This window comes from Trichosurus vulpecula, chromosome 1, assembly GCF_011100635.1.
Source record: "Trichosurus vulpecula isolate mTriVul1 chromosome 1, mTriVul1.pri, whole genome shotgun sequence".
NCBI classification, from domain to species: Eukaryota; Metazoa; Chordata; class Mammalia; order Diprotodontia; family Phalangeridae; genus Trichosurus; species Trichosurus vulpecula.
In genome coordinates this window covers 13,121,085-13,140,175 of record NC_050573.1, presented here as the reverse complement: position 1 = coordinate 13,140,175, position 19,091 = coordinate 13,121,085, and the positions used below count along the sequence as shown (strand labels likewise).

General features: G+C 47.4%; 1 protein-coding gene across 1 annotated transcript in view; it reads right to left on the bottom strand.

Moving 5' to 3' along the window:
* Positions 1–11,766, bottom strand: part of EIF4ENIF1 (eukaryotic translation initiation factor 4E nuclear import factor 1) — a 46,884-nt gene extending 35,118 nt beyond the window's left edge. The window contains exons 1-2 of the mRNA XM_036740817.1: positions 11,668–11,766; positions 10,197–10,322 (exon numbers count right to left, since the gene is read on the bottom strand). Coding sequence (XP_036596712.1) covers positions 10,197–10,292 — 96 coding nt within the window. The 5' untranslated portion in view covers positions 10,293–10,322; positions 11,668–11,766. The remainder of the gene's footprint in view (positions 1–10,196; positions 10,323–11,667) is intronic.
* Between the last annotated feature and the right edge of the window lie 7,325 nt (positions 11,767–19,091).

The following is a 19,091-nucleotide window of genomic DNA, read 5'->3' as shown; positions in this document are numbered from 1 at the left end:
CAGAGCTTCTCCAAACCAGTGCCAGAGTGTTCCCAAAGCAAAACCCTCCGCAGATAGGGCATTTCGGGAGCACCAACCCTGCCACTGAGGACAGCTGCGGAAGGGGCCTATTTCTCAAGGCTGTCCCTCTTCATAAAGATCTAGGAATCCACAGATGCCACTGAAAGGAAATATCTATATGCACACCCCAAGGCTGCTGCAGGTCTCCTCCCTCCTCTCAGCCCCCTAAGGGATTTTTCTAAAGTACAGGTCTATGTCACTCCCTCCGCAATAAAGCCAGGGGCTCCCCATCACCTCCAGGATCTAATACCAAATCTGGGGGTATTCCAAGTCCTCCATGATTTAGCCCCGCCTTCCAGTCTTCTCACCTCCCCCCAGGCCCCACATCCATATTCTTCCATCCAGTGACACTGTTCCTCTGTCTCCTGTCTCCTGGCATTTGCTCCAGCTGTCTCCCATGCCTGGAATGCTCCCCATCCCTCCCCGTTCAAGTCCCAGTCACGGTCCCTTTTTCTACAGGAAGCGTCTGTTGATGGCCCTTCCCCCATGAGCCAACTGATCCTTCTGTGGCCTGTCTGTCCAGTTCCTTACTTGCTGCCTCTCCACCTGACTGGAAGCTCAGGGGCTTTTAGCTTTCTCTGTATCCTTAGTGTCTGGCACACAGTGGGGGCTTAATGTTTACTCACTAATGTTTCTTCAAAAATTGGAACTCCAGGAGTGAACATTAAATGCACCTTCTGGAAATTCTTTGATAAAACTCACTAGGGCATAGGATGGGATTCCTCTTTTTGCTTAACAGCTACAAACCCGAGGAACAAGGAAGAAAGCGCATTCTTTTGTCTTTTACTGTTCACTAAGCACTTTTCTCACAACCTCCGATGTAGGCCCATCAGTCTAGAAGGGAGAGAAGCAGCCCAGCAGCAGTAGGGATGTCCGCAGCCTAGTTTACACCACAGTATTAAAATGAAACATTTTGCTAAGTCCAAGACCACTGAAAAGGAAGTGGAGGTAATCTGCAGGCTTCTACATTAAGAGGGAGCCACGTTTTAGCCAAGGCTTTTCATTTCTGCCTGATTTCAAGTACATAATTGAGTATCCCTAGAACTCTCAAGGGGTGGGGGAGGGGAGAGAATTGGGAACTCAATATTTTAAAAAACCAATATTAAAAATCATAAAGGCTTTTTAATAGAGAATTTGCATGGAAGGCAGACGAGGTAATTTCCAAGTGATGTTTTTGGAAAGAAACATGAATGTTTTTGAAAGCAAATACTCTGTGTATATTTCAGCTTTAAATATTAAGGCTTACAAAATACTTTACACAAACTGAGTTGATCTGTGCAGAAACCCTGTGAAATATGTACTACAGGAATTATCGATGTGTGACAGATGAAGAAACAGCAACAGAGAGAAGTGATGTTAACAGAGGTTACTTAGTGGAGTGTCAGAGGCAGGCCTGAAATCCAGATCTCTCCCACCTCCCAAGGCAGACATTCACCCCGCACCAGGCTGCCTCTATAAAGAGAGACTCACGGATTATTTTAGAAATGAGAGAAGCTGCATTATGGCTAGTAATTATGAGGTCCTGGTCCCTTACTAGAAAGGAACAAGGAGCTTGGGAGATTTCACTGTGAAATAGGTTCTCCAGAGGGCTAGTGACGACCCGAGGCCAAGCAGCTGAAAGCCAGCCAGACTCTGGTCTGACGCTCTGCCCAAGGCCTTATGATACCATGAAGACGAAGAGACTGTCTCTGCTTGAAAGGTCTAAAGCCCATCCTTATCCTTCGAATGGAATCTGATCTAAGAAACCCCTCGTTTCCTTAAAAGCTCAGCTCCAAAACAGGCAAATGGTAAATTGAAACTGAAAAGCTTCTGCACAGACAACATTAACAAATCTAGGATAAAAAGTGAAGTGGTGGAGTGGGGGAAAAAATCTTTGTCTCAAAGTTCTCTGATGAGAGTCTGGTATCCAAGATACATAAACAACTAATAAATAAATGAATGTTTGTGTGTATATTTGAAAATAAAAGACAATCCCCAATAGATAAAATGGTCAGAGGATATGGACAGTTCTCAACCACATGAAAAAAAATGCTACAAGTCACCAATAAAGAGAAATGCAAATCACAACAACCCCTGAGATTCCCCCCTCCCACCCTGTAAATTGGCAAAGATATCCAAAAATGCCAACACTCGATGTTGGAGGGACGCACCAACGTTACGCTGTTGGTGGAGCTGTGAAGTGGTACAAGCATTTCAGAAAGCAATTTAGAATGATGCAAATAAAGCAACTAACATCTCTAGACCTTTGACCCAGAGAGCCTACAACTTGCCTCATAGCCCAAGGAAGTCATTGGTAAAAAGTCTCCACACACTTTTGCAATAGCTAAGACTTGGAAATGAAGTGAATGCCCGTCAACTGGGAAATGACCAAACAAGCTGTGGTACGGGAAGGTACTAGATTCCGACTGTGCTGTGAGAAATGACACGTGTGAGGAACATGGAGAAGCCTGAACAGATCTGTACGAACAGAGCCAAGAAAACAATCTATGCTGTGGATACAACACAGAAAGAAAGGCCTGCACACCAAAAAAATTAAAGATAAATATAACAAAACTATCAAGTTCAAGGAGGACTCCAATGAAAAGAGATGAGAAGACACTCCCAGCCTACCCCTTCATGGAGGTCCACAGGTGTCATCCATTGCACAGATACTCAGACTTTCTCAATTTATCCATCAGTTGTGCCGACTCTCTTTCCTTCTCTAAAAAATCTTATTTGTCAGATGGGATGGCTCTCTGGGAGGAGGAGGGATACATGGGATAATGTAAGGGTAATGTAAGAAACAGAAAATATAAAAAGAAAAAAAAATTAAAAAAAAAAACCTAGCCTCACCTATTACCTCCCCTAGAAATGACTTTGTCTCAAATTCTCCAGGAAAAAATCCTTTGTTTTAAAAACAAGACAACAAAAACCCCACACTAAATCTTCCTATTGAAGGAGCAACACAAGCTGTGGTCAGCTTCATGACAAATAAACCCCTCTCTGCCTCTATTAAACAGCTTCTATTTGCAGAGAAATAGGGGCCCCAAACAAAACTCTTTTTCTTAAACTATTCCTTCTCATTTCTCTGCCCTGTGCCTCCTGGTACCCAATACCCTCTTCTTTCCACCCATTCTTCACTATTAAAAACAAGTTAAGAATGTTATCATGCCATACATGAAGATGAAGGTGCCAGAGAAGTGTGAGATGGCTTATACAAGCTGTTGCAGTAAGAACCAAGAAAACAACATACACAATAGAAATTTTTAAAAAGGGAAAGAAAATGAATGCTATTAACGTGGCATTCATTAAAATGACCAAGCTTGAACCACAAGAATCAAGGCAACAAGCTTTTATTAAGCACCTACTATGTGTGGGGCATTACACTAAGTGCTAGAGATACAAAGGCAGGATAGAACAAAGAGTCCCTGCCCTCAAGGGGCTCACAATTTAAGGGGAGGAGGGGGCAGCAGCAGCAACATACAAACAACTACATACAAACCAGTCATGAGCAGGATCAACGGGAGGTGCTCTCATGGGGGGGGGGGGGGGGTGGCAGGCGGTGTCTCTCTAAAGAGACAAGAAGATGCCCATTGCATAGCAGCAATTTTTGTGGTGGCAAAGAACTGGAAATCAAGGGGATACCCATCAACTGGGGAATGGCTAAGCAAGTTGTGGTATATGAATGTAATGGAATACTACTGTGCTATAGGAAATGAGGAGCAGACAGACTTCATTATAGCCTGGAAAGACTTATACGAACTGATGCTGAGTGAGGGGAGCAGAACCAGGAGAACATTATACACGATCACAGATACACAGTATCTGCAAGGGCTAACTTTGATAGATTTGGCTCCTCTCATCAATGCAAGATTCAAAGACAGCTCTCCAAGAGACTCATGATGGAAAAAGCTATGCACATCCAAAGCACGAATTATGGAGTCTGAATGCAGATTGAGGCAAACTATTGGCTCTTTTTTTTCCCCTTCTTTTTTGATTTTGTTCCTTCTCTCATGATTCATTCCATTGGTTATAATTCTTCTTTACAACTGGACTATTATGTAAGTAAGTTCATTGGGAAGGTATATGTAGAACCTACATTGGATTACATGCTGTCTTGGGCAGGGGAAGGGGGAGGAGTGGGAGGGACAAAATTTGGAACCCAAAAACTTGTGGGAGTGTTGTAAATTAAAAATAAAAAATAAATTTATAATTTAAAAAAAAAAAGATGCCCATTCCTTCCTGGCAGAGGTGAGAGTCATCGGGGGTGGGCAATGTACGTCTGACTTGTTCATGTGTTGGTCACTTTCGATGAAGTGCCTTCCCTACCTCCCTTGTTTGTGTTAAAAGGGAAAGTTATATGGGTAGGAGAAAAGGGAAAGACATTTGAAAAATGAAGGTGACACAAAAACAAGCACTGAGAGACGAAATTTAAAAAAGAAACGGGAAAATGCTGAAATCGATTGTTTTCACTTTCTGATTTGTTAGGTCTGGAAATATTCACCCCTGTTCTCTGGCCGGTTCTTCCCCAGGGGGAAGGGAGGGAGCAGCCCTGGACATCAAGGGGATCGGGGAGCCCAGCAAATGGTTTCCCCAGATCTAAGGGGCATCATTACTGGCCAGCGGGGGTGGAGCCTCGGGGCTAGAGTCAAAAAGACCTGGATTCAAATCCAGCCTCCACTCACTAGCCGTGTGACCTTGGGCAAGTCACCTACCCTATCTGCCACAGTCTCCTCATCTGTAGAGGATGATAATACCCCCTACCACTCGGGGTTGTTGCGTCCCCTTCTGCTACCTACATCACCATCCCAATCTTAAAATACTACGTAAATGTTCATTGTTATGGCTGCCGCTGTTGCTACAGGGAGGTCCTCGCACCGATGAAAAGCCCAGTCCAGGCACCACGCTAGCCGAGGGAAAGTGACGAGGAGAAGGGAACCCAGGAATTATACGAGGTCTGGCTGGGACAATGGGGGAGGGGAGAAAGGGTTTCCTGAAAGGCCCCCTCAACAGCCTGTCACCCAAGGGAGGGGGCCTGCTGATTATCACTCGGCTTCAAAAACAAACAAACCACAAACCGGACAGGAAGCAGGCCCCTCCCCTTTCCCAGGACTCTCCACCTCTTACCCACTGAGGCTCCTTGCCCTTACCCCAATGCCCGCCCCCCTTCCCTCCACCCCAGAGACGCCATAATACGTGTGCCATTCTTTCCAGCAGTATTTTTCTTAGTATTCACGTCGTTTCTGGCTGAGTAAGTCACCAGAACGTATCTTCCATTAGCACAAGTTTCACTGTATCTAACAGCCAGCCACAACAGCCTCCACCTGCTCCCGTTCCTAAGGCAGGCCCCTCCATTTCCCCAGCTCCACACCTGGAACCATCGACCCCTTATCTCTACCCAGTAAGTGTCCCCAAATCCCACCTTCCTCAATCCATCCCTCCTCCCCCAAACCCTCAATGCCTCTGCTTTGGGATTACCTTCCATTTAGACTGTCTGTCTTGTATGTGTGGAGTTACTGCATGGAACCCCCCATCAGAACGGGGGCTCCTTGAGGACAGGGGCCAAGCACAGTGCCTCCAGTACAGTAAGCCCATGAATGTGCATTCAGGTTATGCTGAACAAGAACTGCTCTTTCCAGAAAACGGGTGATAGACACCGCTCATAAAAATGAGAGCTGCATGTGCCCCAAAGGAAAACAGAAGGCACAGAAGGGGAATAAATTCAAAACTTCGGCTAGTGAGCTCCCCTCCCATCACCACAAGTCTCTGCTTGAGATCTAGACCTCCATACCCCATTCGTAGGGCCCTAAACAATACTTCCTCCACCTCTCTTTCCAAGAAAAGGAGGGGCATTGCCAGCACAGAATGGCTCACTTGAAAGTGAACTTAAAAATCAGACCCCAACGTGTCAGCCCACTGCAGAGCTGGAAGAGAGGCCAGACCTGGGGGTGCTCTCTTGATCAGCTCACATGATACCGTGGCTAAAAAAGGCAGCTCACATCTCCAAGTCAATGGGCAACAAACAGTAGAATAAAGTCAGATTCATCAATAATCCATGTCCTCTTCTGAATAAGGGCCTCAATCAAACCTCCACTTCTTAAGTCAAACTATGAAAATCCACTTTCAACTCCTCCATTACCCTTGGAAGCCCTGGATTTGGAGTCCCAGAGGGCCTGGGTTCAAGCCTCCCCTCCATCCTCTGTGCCACCTTGGGGTAGGTCTCTGGAGTCCTTTCTACTTGGAAGGTCTCCTATGAACCTTTTCCATCTCCTTTTGGAAGACATTGCCATTTCAGAGGCATTAACAAGCAGAAATGACAAAAAAAAACAAACAAACAGAGACCAAACAATGCAGCCTAAGGACACAAGACTCTGCCCCCTGACAATTAACTGTGGAGGCGATGGGAGGGTGGCTCTGTTACTGAAGACTCCAACTTTACCTTGGGCCACTTCCTAGCCAAGAGTTTCTTTCAAGTGAAGGGCCTAACCTAGATCATCTCAGGTCCCTAAAACAAAAGGATTTTTGGGAACATACTTTAAAAATATGTTTAACAAAATACCCATTTTGCCAAAGAATAGCTTTCGGTTCATATTTCAGAATTAGGGTTATAAAAGCCTTGAGCATGCAGACCCTCACAAGGTGCAACAAACGCAAAAGATAACTCTTTAACATCTCTCCAAGGAGAAAATAGGCTTCATTTCTCATAGCCAGGTCACCTCCACCAAGACTTCCAACCATCTACAGGTTAACAAAAGGCAAACAGACTAGCACCTAAGATACAAAGAAGAGTCATCTCAGTGGAGACTTAGCATCTGAATTTTAATTATGCACATGAGCCCTTCCACTTGGTTCTTGGCAAAATTCTATTTCATGTATCCAATATGGGAAAATCTTGACTAGAAGCATTCAAGCGCAACCTTTTGTATTCAACCTAAGTTAGTTGGCATGCTATAGTACAGAATCCCCCTCCACTTCTGGAACAAGGTCCCTCCCACTTGGTTAGGAAGAAGGGCTGGAGAGCTGCCCAGGGCCACATGGCTATTAAGAGGCAGAAATTGAATTCAAGGCTTCCAAGCCCAGCACCTTCTCCATCACATCCACCTATCACGAACATTAGCATACTGCCCTGGGCCCATCACTGGAGGAAGAGCCAAGTACAAACTAACGCCTGCAACCCTGACACACTTGATTCCCAAAACTCAAAGGCAGGGACAGCCATCCTGTTTAGCCAAGGCTTGTTCCCTTCCAACAGTCATTTGGATCCCATGCCCCCACCCCCTCCCATAACAATTCACCACTGAGATTGTTATACTTACTATCTGACACTATAACTGTAGAAACACCTGGTATGCGGGAGGAGTGCTTAGGGAAATGAAGAAGAATTACCTTTTAGGTCATCTGACTCAGAAAAAGTCTGTGATGCTATTTTTTTCAGAATTACTTGTATACAGCCAAGGAGCAGATGCTGAAGGATACCTTGACAGCTCAGACCTCATAACAGTCCACCTGACACCTCTCTAGCTAAATCAGGACAGGCTTACCAACCTTCCATAGTTAAAAACCACTGTCATAAGATCCCAATGTACTTTCCAGATGTAGTCAGATTTAGGTGTAGTCTGAGGATCTCTTACATACAAAGATAGCAGATTCCTGAAGCCAGTTTTGGAGATCCCTCCAAGCTACATTTTTTAAAATTAAACTTAATGCTTTGGTTTTTGGAGTATGAAAGTTTTAAGAATCAAAACACACACACACACGTACGCACACACACACACTCACACTCTCACTCACATAGGATTTAGAGCTGCAAAGGACCTTAGATGACCAATCTCAACTTCCTGGTTATTTACAGAAAAGGAAACTGAGGCCCAGAGTAAGTGACCTGTTCTAAGTCCCACAGGTAACTTCAAGCAGGATGGGAACCTACTTCTGTGGTCTCTAAAACTCAGGGCCCTAAGGACACACTTCAGATGATGCAATGATGAGGGTTGGCAGGGTCAGGAAGATAAACGGATTGTGAATCTTCATTTCCTACAGCCACATTTTAGTGAAACAATTGTGTCCACTCAAAAAACATCTGAACAATGCTTCTGAAATGTGGCACAATCACCTTCTAAGCCACAAGTGAAATTCGCAGTCAGAGGTTCTAGAAGTCAACTTTTGCAGCTGGGAGGCAGCTGAAGTGATAACCTCTCTGAAATCGTGACAGAGAGCCCCGAACCCCAGGCTCTGCTCCAATACTTCCTCCATGAGTAAGCACCCCCTCTGCAAATGCCCTTATGCAGCACACAGCATGAGTCAGGCACCTTCTGGCCCTCAAGTCTTGCTAGGTCAATCCCAACTGTTCCTCCCACCTAATACTTTGCTGGTCACCCCCCTGCCCCATTGCTAGTGTGTAATAAGCTTTTGAAGCATTACTACAGATATAAACTAACATGCCTAGATAGTAAACTAAAATACAAAGCCATCGGAAAGGCATTTTCAAAGCTGCCAAAATGGGTACTTGTCAAGTCAACAAGCTTGCGAGGGGGAAAATTCAACCCAGACCATGATCTACCGGAAAAGATCTGACCTGCCATTCTTGTGCAACTACTAAATCCTTTGTATTTATCTTTTTGGGGGGGTGGGGTGGGGGTGGGGCAAGGAAGAAGGGGAGGCAATCGGGGTTAAGTGACTTGCCCAGGGTCACATGGCCAGTAAGTACCTGAGGCCGGATCTGAACTCAGGTCCTGATGACCTGAGGGCCAAGCTGCCCCTCCTTTGTATTTATGAAAACAACCTGCTAAATAACAAAAACTGTCCACTTTGGAGCAAACAGTTTTGTTGGCCCAGTTTCCAGGACTATTAAAAAAAAAACAACCCACAAACAGAAATCAAAGGGAATAATGAAGAACTCTACCTGTAGCTAACTTTTGTTTTGTTTTGAGGGGGGAAGGCAGGGCAACTGGGGTTAAATGACTTGCCCAAGGTCACACAGCTAGTAAGTGTGTCAAGTGTCTGAGATCACATTTGAACTCAGGTCCTCCTGACTCCAGGCCTGGTGCTGTACTCACTGCGCCACCTAGCTAACCTTTTAACACAGGAGGGGGTATGGTGGGTGAGAAGCAGAAAGCAGGAGGAAACCCAGGCTCAATGAGCAGCATTTGAGTCCGCCGAGGAGACCCAGCCATGACTGCTCACCAGCCGTTGGTGCTGCTCTGGAGCTTCACACTGGTCTCCACTTGAACCTCAACCACTTTCAACATATCTCGTAACCATATTAGATCTAATCTGGGGAAAGACCAGGGATATTAGAAGAGAATTTCTTCCAACAACGGGAGAGATACGAAGTGTGTTAAAGCACTCTAGATATTCTCACCAACACTATAGGCTCTACAGGCAATACAAGAGAAGTGTCCTGGACTCCTGTCAACTCCTTAGATCGACCTGGCAGCACCACCCCGGCGCTGCCGCCCCCCCCCCCTTGAAAATAAAGCCAGAGTAGGAAAGTGAGCAAAGCTTTTTATCCAGAAAAAAATGGAAAGGACAGAGGTAAGAATTATAAATGTACTAAAAGACCTTTTACCTGTAACCATCACAAAAAATTTTTAAAACATTTCCTGTGCTCATCTGTGACATTGTGTAAAAATTACAAAAATTTTTAAAATGTTTCCTGTGCCTAATTTAGAATGCAAGGAAAAACAGGGAAAAAAATAGGAAACCTCTGACACCTAATTAATCTGGACAAGCACACTAGACAGCATTCCTTTCAGGAAGGATGTCACCTCCTAAGAAAACAATCTTACCATACAAGACACTCATATTTGTCAAACATTAAGGACTTAGTCCTCACAAGACTACCTGAACCAACAACATACTACTTAGAGAATAATTACAGAATTTACAAAGCACTGCCAATAAATAGTAGGCATCCATCTACCAGCATTTACACAGGACTAGAGAAGACTTCCCTCAACTGTAAACTGCTCGGGTCTAAAACAGGCATGAGTTTTCCTAACTGGCTGCACTATTCAACAAAGTCCCCTGATGTATAAAACCATTTACAATATATAACTGAGATGAATAAGACGTGCTAAGTGGTTCTTTCAACCAACACGGACACCCAGGCTGTCACTCTCCTCCAACCTGTAAAGGAAACCATTAGGAGCAAAGCCTACTTTTGTGTAACGATGTGGGGATTTTGATGCTGGTAGCTTCTTCAGGTCAAGGAAGGCTTCACCATTTTCCGTTTCTCCCACACCTCTTCTATCCATGGCTATTTGTGGATCCTTAACTCTATGCACCTGAAAAGAAAGCCAGCACAGGTTTATTGCTCACTCTAAGTGGGCTTCAGGGGTACATTTCAGTGGCTTTTGTTTCTCTAAAGTGTCCCTCCTAAGAGTTAACTTGAGAGGAAAAAAAACGACGCATACAACAGATATTTTCAGAACAAACCTGGAAGAGAGATGAGTATCCCTTATCTTAAAGGTTACTAGAATTTAGCACAAAGAGGGAAAGGACAAGCAGAAATAGGTACTAAGCTCGCTGAACAGCACAGAGCCCCGCAGCAGTGAGCACAAAGCAACCAAAAGATTAGTCACTGCCACAGAGAGAGGTAGGGGAGTTCCACGGAGAAGAAAGAGGTGATAAACTTCAGAGGAAACTTTCCCCCAAATCAGTACGAAACCAGAACTAGTTCTGACTATGTATCTTGATTTTAATAAGAGCTGTGTTTTCAAAGTAGATGTCAGGGGCACCAACTGCCCCCTCCTTATTTGTGGGAGGACCTTCTCCCCAGACTTTAGTCCTTAAACACGGACTGAGCAAAGAAATCCGCACCCCAAAAATGAAGAGAAGGAAATCCAGACTTCTCTTCCCTGGGGAAGAGGAACGTCTAAACCTCTGAAGGCTTTGAGCTCCCTACTGCTCCCCCCCCCCCCCCCCCCCCCGCCTTCCTGGGGGAGAAAAGGAGCCTTCTCTGCAAAGCCCAGTACCCCCCCGCCCCAGCCCGCTATGCACACAAGGGAAGCCCCTCTGGAGGCCTCTCCCCCCACTCACTGCAGGGGCCGGTCTGGCCCCCACTCCTGTCCACGAGAATTCAGACCTGCCGGGATTGGGCAGGGGGACTAGGGGTTCTCGCTGTCGGCCCAACCCCCACGTGACAAAGCCTCAGTTTCCCCTAAGCTGGCGCCCCAAGGAGCTGGAAAGCATCCCGGGAGAAAAGCCCCTCCAGCCGCAGCCCGAGTCTGGCCTCTCCGCGGACGTCGGCTCACACCCCCGTCCCGCCCCGGACCCTAGCACCTCCCGAGCTGGAAACCGAGGGCTCCCCTCCTCGGGCCCCCGAAGCGACCCCGCCCTCACAGCCAGGACCAGAGGCCCACCTTGGGAAGGAGAGCAGCGGGGAGGCCCGGAGCCCCGCCCCCGCCCCGTGGCCTGGCCCCCTCCCCGGACCTGACCCCGGAGACTCTGCCCTCCCGGGGCCCGGGAGCGGCGGCCGCGGCAGGAGAGGAAGCCTGCGCGCCGGGCTTCCGGGGCCTCGGGTCGTGCCCTGGAGCCCCGGGTCGTGCCCTGGAGCCCCCGCCCGGGACCGGGGCAGACGCCGGGCCAGCCTGGAGGCCCCTCCTCCCGGGGGCCGGGCCGCGCACTCACCGTGCGGAAGAGGGAGGCGGGCAGGGACGACGAGAGGAGCCCCTCAGCAGCGCCTCGGGCCGGGCTCGGCCCAGGCCCCGGCCCCGGCGCCGCCGCCGTCGCCACCGTCACGGCCGCCGTGCTGCCGCCCTGTGCTCGTCCGGCCCTCCTCGGCTTCGGCACCGCGGCTGCCCCCGGCCCGCCCGCTCGCTCTCCGGCCCGCCTGGCTGCGCCTCGCGCCCCGAGCGAGCGTGAGCGCGACGGCGCGTGCGCACGGAGGCCGAGGGAGCGAGGGCTGCCTGGGGCCTGCCGTGGGCCCCCGCGCAGCCGCAGCCCCGCGCGCGCGCGCTCTCGAGCCTGGCTGCCCCTCCTCCAGACGCTCTTTGGGCCTGGTCCTACTCCCGCCCCACCCTCCCCGACCCGCAGCGCCAATTCGCTTCGCTTGTTTCTTTTTCCGTGCACTGGATCTGTCTCCCCTCAGCCGCCGTAACTGGAGCCTTCACTCCGCCCCTTTTCCCCCGCCCCTCTAATAACTCCCTCCACGCACCGGCATCTGCGCCTGCGCCGACGCGGCTGACCGCCTCCCCCCTCCCCCCGGATAGGAAGTGTCCTCGGAGGTGCCTGTGGGGAAAATGCAAGTCTTTCAAAATAAAATGAGAGAAGGGTAGTCCTGAGAAAGAGGACCCGCGCTTTTGGGTTGACTCTCTACCCCCAGGGGGCAGACTTAAAAAGGAGAAATCACAAGCGGGAAGTAAAGGCGCCTGTGCAGGTTTGGTTGGAGAGTGAATGACTGAGGGGGCGATGGCCCCTCAGGCGTTCGGCGCGGGCAGGCCCCAGGGCCAGGAGCGCGCGGCCGCGGGGGGCGTCTCAGGCCGCGCCTCGGGCGCGCGCACGGCCTCGTGGCGCGCGCTGCCGGGCGTCAGTCCTTGCGTCCGCTTGAGCACGCGCCCGGGTGCTGGCGACTGAAAGGGAGGAGGAGGAGGAGCCAGAGCCCTGACGCCTGACGGCCGGGACAAATATCCCGGGCTTCTGAACGACTTTCCAGGCTGGCTCCCAGTGCTTACAGCAGACGCCTAATACCTACCCCATTCTATCCCATTGAATCCAGTCCAACTCCCTCCTTTTACAGCCTGGGCCGCTGAGGCCCAAAGGCGTTAATGTGGAAATGTACTTGAGTTAGTATCAGAAATGGCTGGAAAGTCGAGTCACCATTTATTAGGCGCCTGGGTTTACACTTTAGCACCTCCTGGTGTGAGGTCCACCGGGTAGGACTGTCATTCCTTCCATAAGCATTTAGTATTAAACGCCTACAGTGTGCCAGGTGCCTTCTGGGAGAGAAGAATCCCAAACTTCTTACCCTCCCACAATTCAATCAGCATTTATTAAGCACCTCCTGTATGCCAAAAGTTAGGGATACAAAAAGAGGCAAATAGCCCCTGCCCTCAAGGGGCCTACAATCCAATGGGGGTGGAGGGGAAGCAACAACGTGCAGATAATCCTCTACAGAGCAAGCTATGTACTGGATAAATAGGAAATAACGGGGGAAGGCTTCCCGTAGGAGGTGAGATTTTAGCCTGGACTTGAAAGAAGCCGGCAGCATGCATTCATTTAAGAGTTAGTAAGCACCTACTACGGGCAATTCATCATGGAACCTTAGGCTCGGAAGGGACCCCGTGGGCCAATGCCCACATTTATACAAGGAAGAAGCCAAGGCCCAGTGGCTTAATTTAAACCCAGGTCTTCTGCAACTCCTGCCTGAAGCGGGTATCCTCCCTATAAGTTATCCTCCATTTGGAAGGGGAAAGAGAAGGGAATGAGCATTTATGTAGCACCCATTAACTCGAATGTCTCCCTGGATCCTCGCAACAATGCTGTGAGATTGCTGCTGTTGTAATCCCGATTTTACAATGAGGAAGTGGAGACAAGTGCAGTGACTTGTCCAGGGTCACACAGCTAGTAAATGTCTGAGGCTGGATTTGAACTCAAGTCTTTCTGACTCCAGGCTCAGCCTCCTTCCGTCCGCCGCTCCACCTAATTGTACATGGAGAGAGATTCAGGTAGTGGTATCCTGGTAAATGTTTTAATGACTGGTTCTCCAGAAAAAATGAGTGAAGACGAACAAATCCAGTGCCAATTTCCCAGGTGTAAATGCTCACTCTGAAAATGTTATCAATATGCTCCCTGGTGCCTGTTAAAGCAGCTCCAGCATACCCCTAGTAGGACCTCATGATGCAATCCCTTCCATTTGGAGGCAGCTGTAATTGTTAAAAAGCTCTTCCTTAAGGACCTGCATGCTCCCAGTTGCTGATAATTAGGCAGCTCTGAGGTTCCATCTAACACCTATCAGACTGGTAAAACTGACATGCATACACACCCCAAAGAAAGGTGAAAGTATGTGTTGGAGGGGCTGGGAGAAAACAGGCATATTGATGCACTGTTAGTAGAGAGCAGCCACTCTGGAAAGCAATTTGAAACTATGCCTAAAAAGCTATGAAACTGCATACTCTTTGAACTGTTAATATTTCTACTAGGTCTATACCACTCCCCCCAAAGAAATTTAAAAAAGAGGAAAAGACTCATAGTTACAAAGATATTTATAGGAGCTCTTTTAGTAGGGGCAAAAACTGGAAATTGAAGTGGTGCTCATTAACTAGAGAATGGCCAAACAAATCATGGCGTGTGAATGAAATGGAACAGTATTATATTTGATGAAAAAGGGCTGGCTTCAGAGAACCCTGGGAAGATTTGGATGAACTGATGCAAAGTGGAGCCAGCAGGACCAGGAGAACCATTTACACTGTAACATCATGTGTTGGTAATCAAAATGGGCTCCTTAGCACTTAGTTCAACAAGTGCCCTTGAAGAGCGTGGCCTTTGTTTCCTTTGATTAATTCAGTGTCTTTGATTGAGTCTTACTAAGTGCTAAGCCTCAGGCCCAAACCCCTATTAGGTATAAAACCTTAGTGGGTATGGATTGGCAACTAAGGTGGGGCCCAAGATGGGGGCTGGCTAAGGGGAGGTGTTAACTCCAGAGCCATGCCCTATTGGGTGTTGACCTCATCTATGTGGATGTGAACCTCCCAGGGTCCTAAGGGGAGCGGCCAACTCAAGAACCAATCACCAGAGCCTGGGCTGTGGTCATTCAGACCACGCTTGATGATGTCAAAAACTCTATAAGAGGAGAGAAGACAGCTTGCAGATCCTTTTTTTTCTTCTGTTGGAGCCAGAGACAGCTATGGCCAAAGCTGAAGATAAAGTCTCTAAGCAGGAGCTGCGGTAGCAGAGCCAACCTGCATGTGGACCGAGGCGTGCTGAGCAAGGACTTGAAGCCAGTGGTAATCTTCTTACCATAGAGGGGAAGCATGTATATGATTTTGCTTTATACCATCATGCTTCTCTGTGGCTTCCTGGTTACTCTTGTGAGGCGGACTTATTGGGCCTGGAAGCTCTTGATCAAAATATCAAAATGGGCACGCTGGTTCCTGGGTCTGTTACTTTGGAGCTTGAATAAATGCTTTAATTTCTCTGCCTTCTACTTAGAGAATTCCTTATATCCTGCGGTTCCAAACCTTTCAGACATATATATGATTCTCTTTGAAGTCATAAATTCTGCCTTCATAATACACATCGATAGTGTAAAGTCAAATGATTCTGAAAGATTTAAAGAACTGTAATCAAAACCACATCAACATGATTCCAGAACATAATGAAAAAGAATACTGGCCGCCTCCCAACAGAGGGGATTTGTGGGCAGAAGGAGACACACATTTCTGGACGTGGCCAAAGTGGGCATTTGTTTTAGTTGACTGCATAATTTGTTACAGGGGGCTTTCCCCTCAATGAGGGAAGTGATGGGAGCTAGAAGGGAGAAAAGATAAACTCTTGATAAGTGAAAAAAAAAAAAAACTAAAAACCTGTTTATGAATTCATAATCTTTTAAATATTAAACATTTACATCTCTTTGAAAGACCAGCTCTTCCTCACATAGAAGTCAAGTCTGAACTTTCACCTCCTTCTGCCCACCGGGACCAAGCAAACCAAGAGGAAACTGTCTTCCCCTGGAGAACTTTTCCAATAGTTGAAGCCTACATCTCTTCATCTCCAAGCTAAACATTTCCTTCCACTGGCCCTCTTAAGACAGGATCACAGGACTCTGTACACATTAGGCACTTAATGAATGATTATTGAATTGGATGAAGATCGAATCTAATCTAAAACCAAGCTTCCACTGCAGTTGTCATCCTTCCTGGCAAGGATATGTTTGCCACAAAAGCAGAGAATCAGAGTGGGAAGGGACCTCTGAGTCCAGCCTATATAAGCCTCTGCTTGAAGACCCCCAGTGAGGAGGAACCATCCCCTCTTGAGGTCACCCATTTCACTGTTGGGCAGCTACGTCAGGAAGCTTGTTCTGACATCAAGCTTGAAGGTACGTCTCCAACCTTGACCCAGGAGATGCAACTTGGTGGCACAGTGGGTGTGCCACTAGGCCTGGAGTCAGGAAGATCTGAGTTCAAATTTGGCCTTAGACAGGCACTTGCTGTGTGACCCTGGGCAAATCACTTAACCTTTGTCTCATTTTCCTCATCTCTAAAATAAGGATAATATTAGCTCCTTCCTCATAGGCCTGTCATGAGGATCCAATGAGGTGATATATGTAAAGCGCTTAGCACAGTGCCTGGCAAATAATAGGTGTCTAATTGTTGCTTATTCCTTGTTCTGCCTACTGGGGTCAAACAGAACCCATCTAGACCCTTTTCAAGTACTTGAAGACAGCTATCATGCCTCTCCATCTTTTCTTTCTCTAAATCTCCCCAGTCCCTTAAACCAATTAAAAATAGATTTTGTGTTTTACAGAAAAAGATATTTTAGTACATAATATTTTATATTATTGTATGTTATATTCATAATGTTTATATCATGCCATTTATATTTATTATATATTATAATACATGCTCCTTTTTTAAAAAATAGGTTTTAGGTTTTGTGTTTTACATTCCAATCATTTTTGGAAATGCCTCCCTTCACCATACCCCAAAGTGAACTCTCCTTACTAATAAAGAAAGATAGTTAAGACAAGAGACCTGGGTGGAGGCAGCTGGGTGAGGTAGAAAGGGGCTGAACATGAGTCAGAAAAACTGGCTTGGAATTCCTGATCTACCACTTACAACCTTTGTGACCTTGGGCAAATCTCTGGGCTTCTGCTTCTTCATCTATAAAATGAACAGGTGACTGCCAAGCTCTCTTCCAGCTTGAGATCTAAAATTCTGTGACTTTTAAATTCTCTTCAAATCCTAAGGTTTCATAATGCTATATCTCACCATGCTTTCTCTCGCCTACACTTGTGAAACTGATTTTTTGGACCATGTCAAAAACTTTGCATTTATCCCTTTGGATTTCATCTTATTAAATCCAGCCCAGTGCTTTAGCCTGTAACAATCTCTTTGACACGGTCTGTCAAGCACTGTGTTAGCCATCATCCCTCCTAGCTTAGGGTCACCTGCAGATGTCATGAGCATACCCTTTATGATGCCTTTATTCTATCCATTCTCGAGAGAAGGAAGCTGAGGACAGGGACATGATGGAGACTACTGGTTCCTCTCCTGTTTCCTCAGTCTTTTCCTTCAATAACCTGAAGTGGAATTGGCCTCCTCCCTCTTCTCTCTTGAAGCTAGAAAGCAGAAGCATGCAAAAATTTGGAGACTCATTGATTTGAAGAATATCTAAAGACTGGAATTCTCTTTTCTCTGGGTCTTACCAATTCCACCCTACCTCTCATGCAGACTCAGTGCATTGATCTCCACCAATAAGGAGAGAGCCAATGGGCTTTGAGACATATATATACATATATATGTATATATATATATATATATATATATGTGTGTGTGTGTGTGTGTGTGTGTATACATGTACACACACATAATCATTTTGTGGATCTCTGTTGCACTCTATTATCGGAGGGTAACAGAGTGATCACTGGGTTCGGCCACCTCCCATGGAGATGCACATGCCCTCTGGCCTCTTGTGGTGGGACACGTGCTTTCCTGGGACGATAAAACAACTTTTGATTGGTCTCTGGTGATTGGGGGGTTGTATTGATGGTGACTGGCAACTTAGTCGTAGGGTCACTGATGGAGAGCTGGAGTCAAGAGGAGCCACCCACTCTGTAGACTACAGGATGAAAGAAAACTGGCTATCTCTGCCTGTTTTGGACCTGCTCCTTTGAGTTTGTTTTCTAAGTTTTATTTCCCTTGGACTTCCAGCAGGGGGTGGGGAAGAAATTTCTCAACCCAGCCCATCCCTCACTGCCCCCCCCCCCGCCCCCCACAATCATCTTCCAGCAACAATGGTGGCTATAAGAACACAGCAATAGGAACATGTACGTTCCTGGGCAGCACCTGGAGTCCCTAGCTGTCATCTTCTGTTTTCTGTTTCCTTCCTTGAGCACAGGGCATCAACCAACAGAGCAGAGAAATGGATGTTTCCAGCCGTGGCAGTAACCTAGTTTTTCCAGACTTCCCAAGTCTGGTTGTGGTTACCCAATGAGAGAGTATTTCTTTTGGAATAGAAGAGCACCATTACCAGGATGAGCCTGCCACTGAAGACTGAAGAAGGCCACACCCAGCTGGCCGGGGCTGATCTCATTGGCTCCCAAGGATTCCATTACAATCTCTGGGCTCTATTCTTCACTCTCCCTTTCCTGCCCCAAGTTCTTCGTTGACCTCCAGCTTCTCATCTCCAAGTGCCTGTTGTACATCTTGACCCAGATGTCCAGTAGACATCTTAAACTCAATATGCCCAAAACCAAACTCATTATCCTTTCCCCAAACCCTCCCTCTTCTACCTTCCCTATTACTGCGCAGGTCACCACCCTCTTCCCAGGCCCTCAGGCTCCCACCCAGGAGTCATCTTGAACTCCTCACTATCTCTCACCCCCTAGACCCAATATGGTGCCAAGGCCTGTCAATTTGATCTTTGCAGAATTCACCTTCTTCTCTCCTCTGCCCCCACCCAGTACAGACCCTCATCTCCTCACACCCAGCCCACTGCCATATCTGTTGGGGGGGGGTGGTCTGCCTGCCTCAATCTCTCCCCACTGTAGTCCATCCCCTATTCAGCCACTAAAGCAATTTTCCTAAAGCCCAGGTCTGATCATGTCCTACTCCCTCCTCCCCTACTCAGAAAACTCCAGGGGCTCTCTGTCACCTCCAGGATCAAAGGGCATTCAAAGCTACTTTTCTATCCTTCTCCTACCTTACACCCCCACTCAGGTACAATTCAATGACACTGCTTCCTTACTGCTTCTTTCAGAAGACACTCCATCTCCTGACTCGGGGCATTTCCCTGGCTGTCCCTCGTGCCTGGAAAGCTCTCTTTCCTCTTCTCTGCCTCCTGACTTCACTGACTTCCTTCAGGTACCAGCTTTCTACAGATGCCTTTCCCCACTC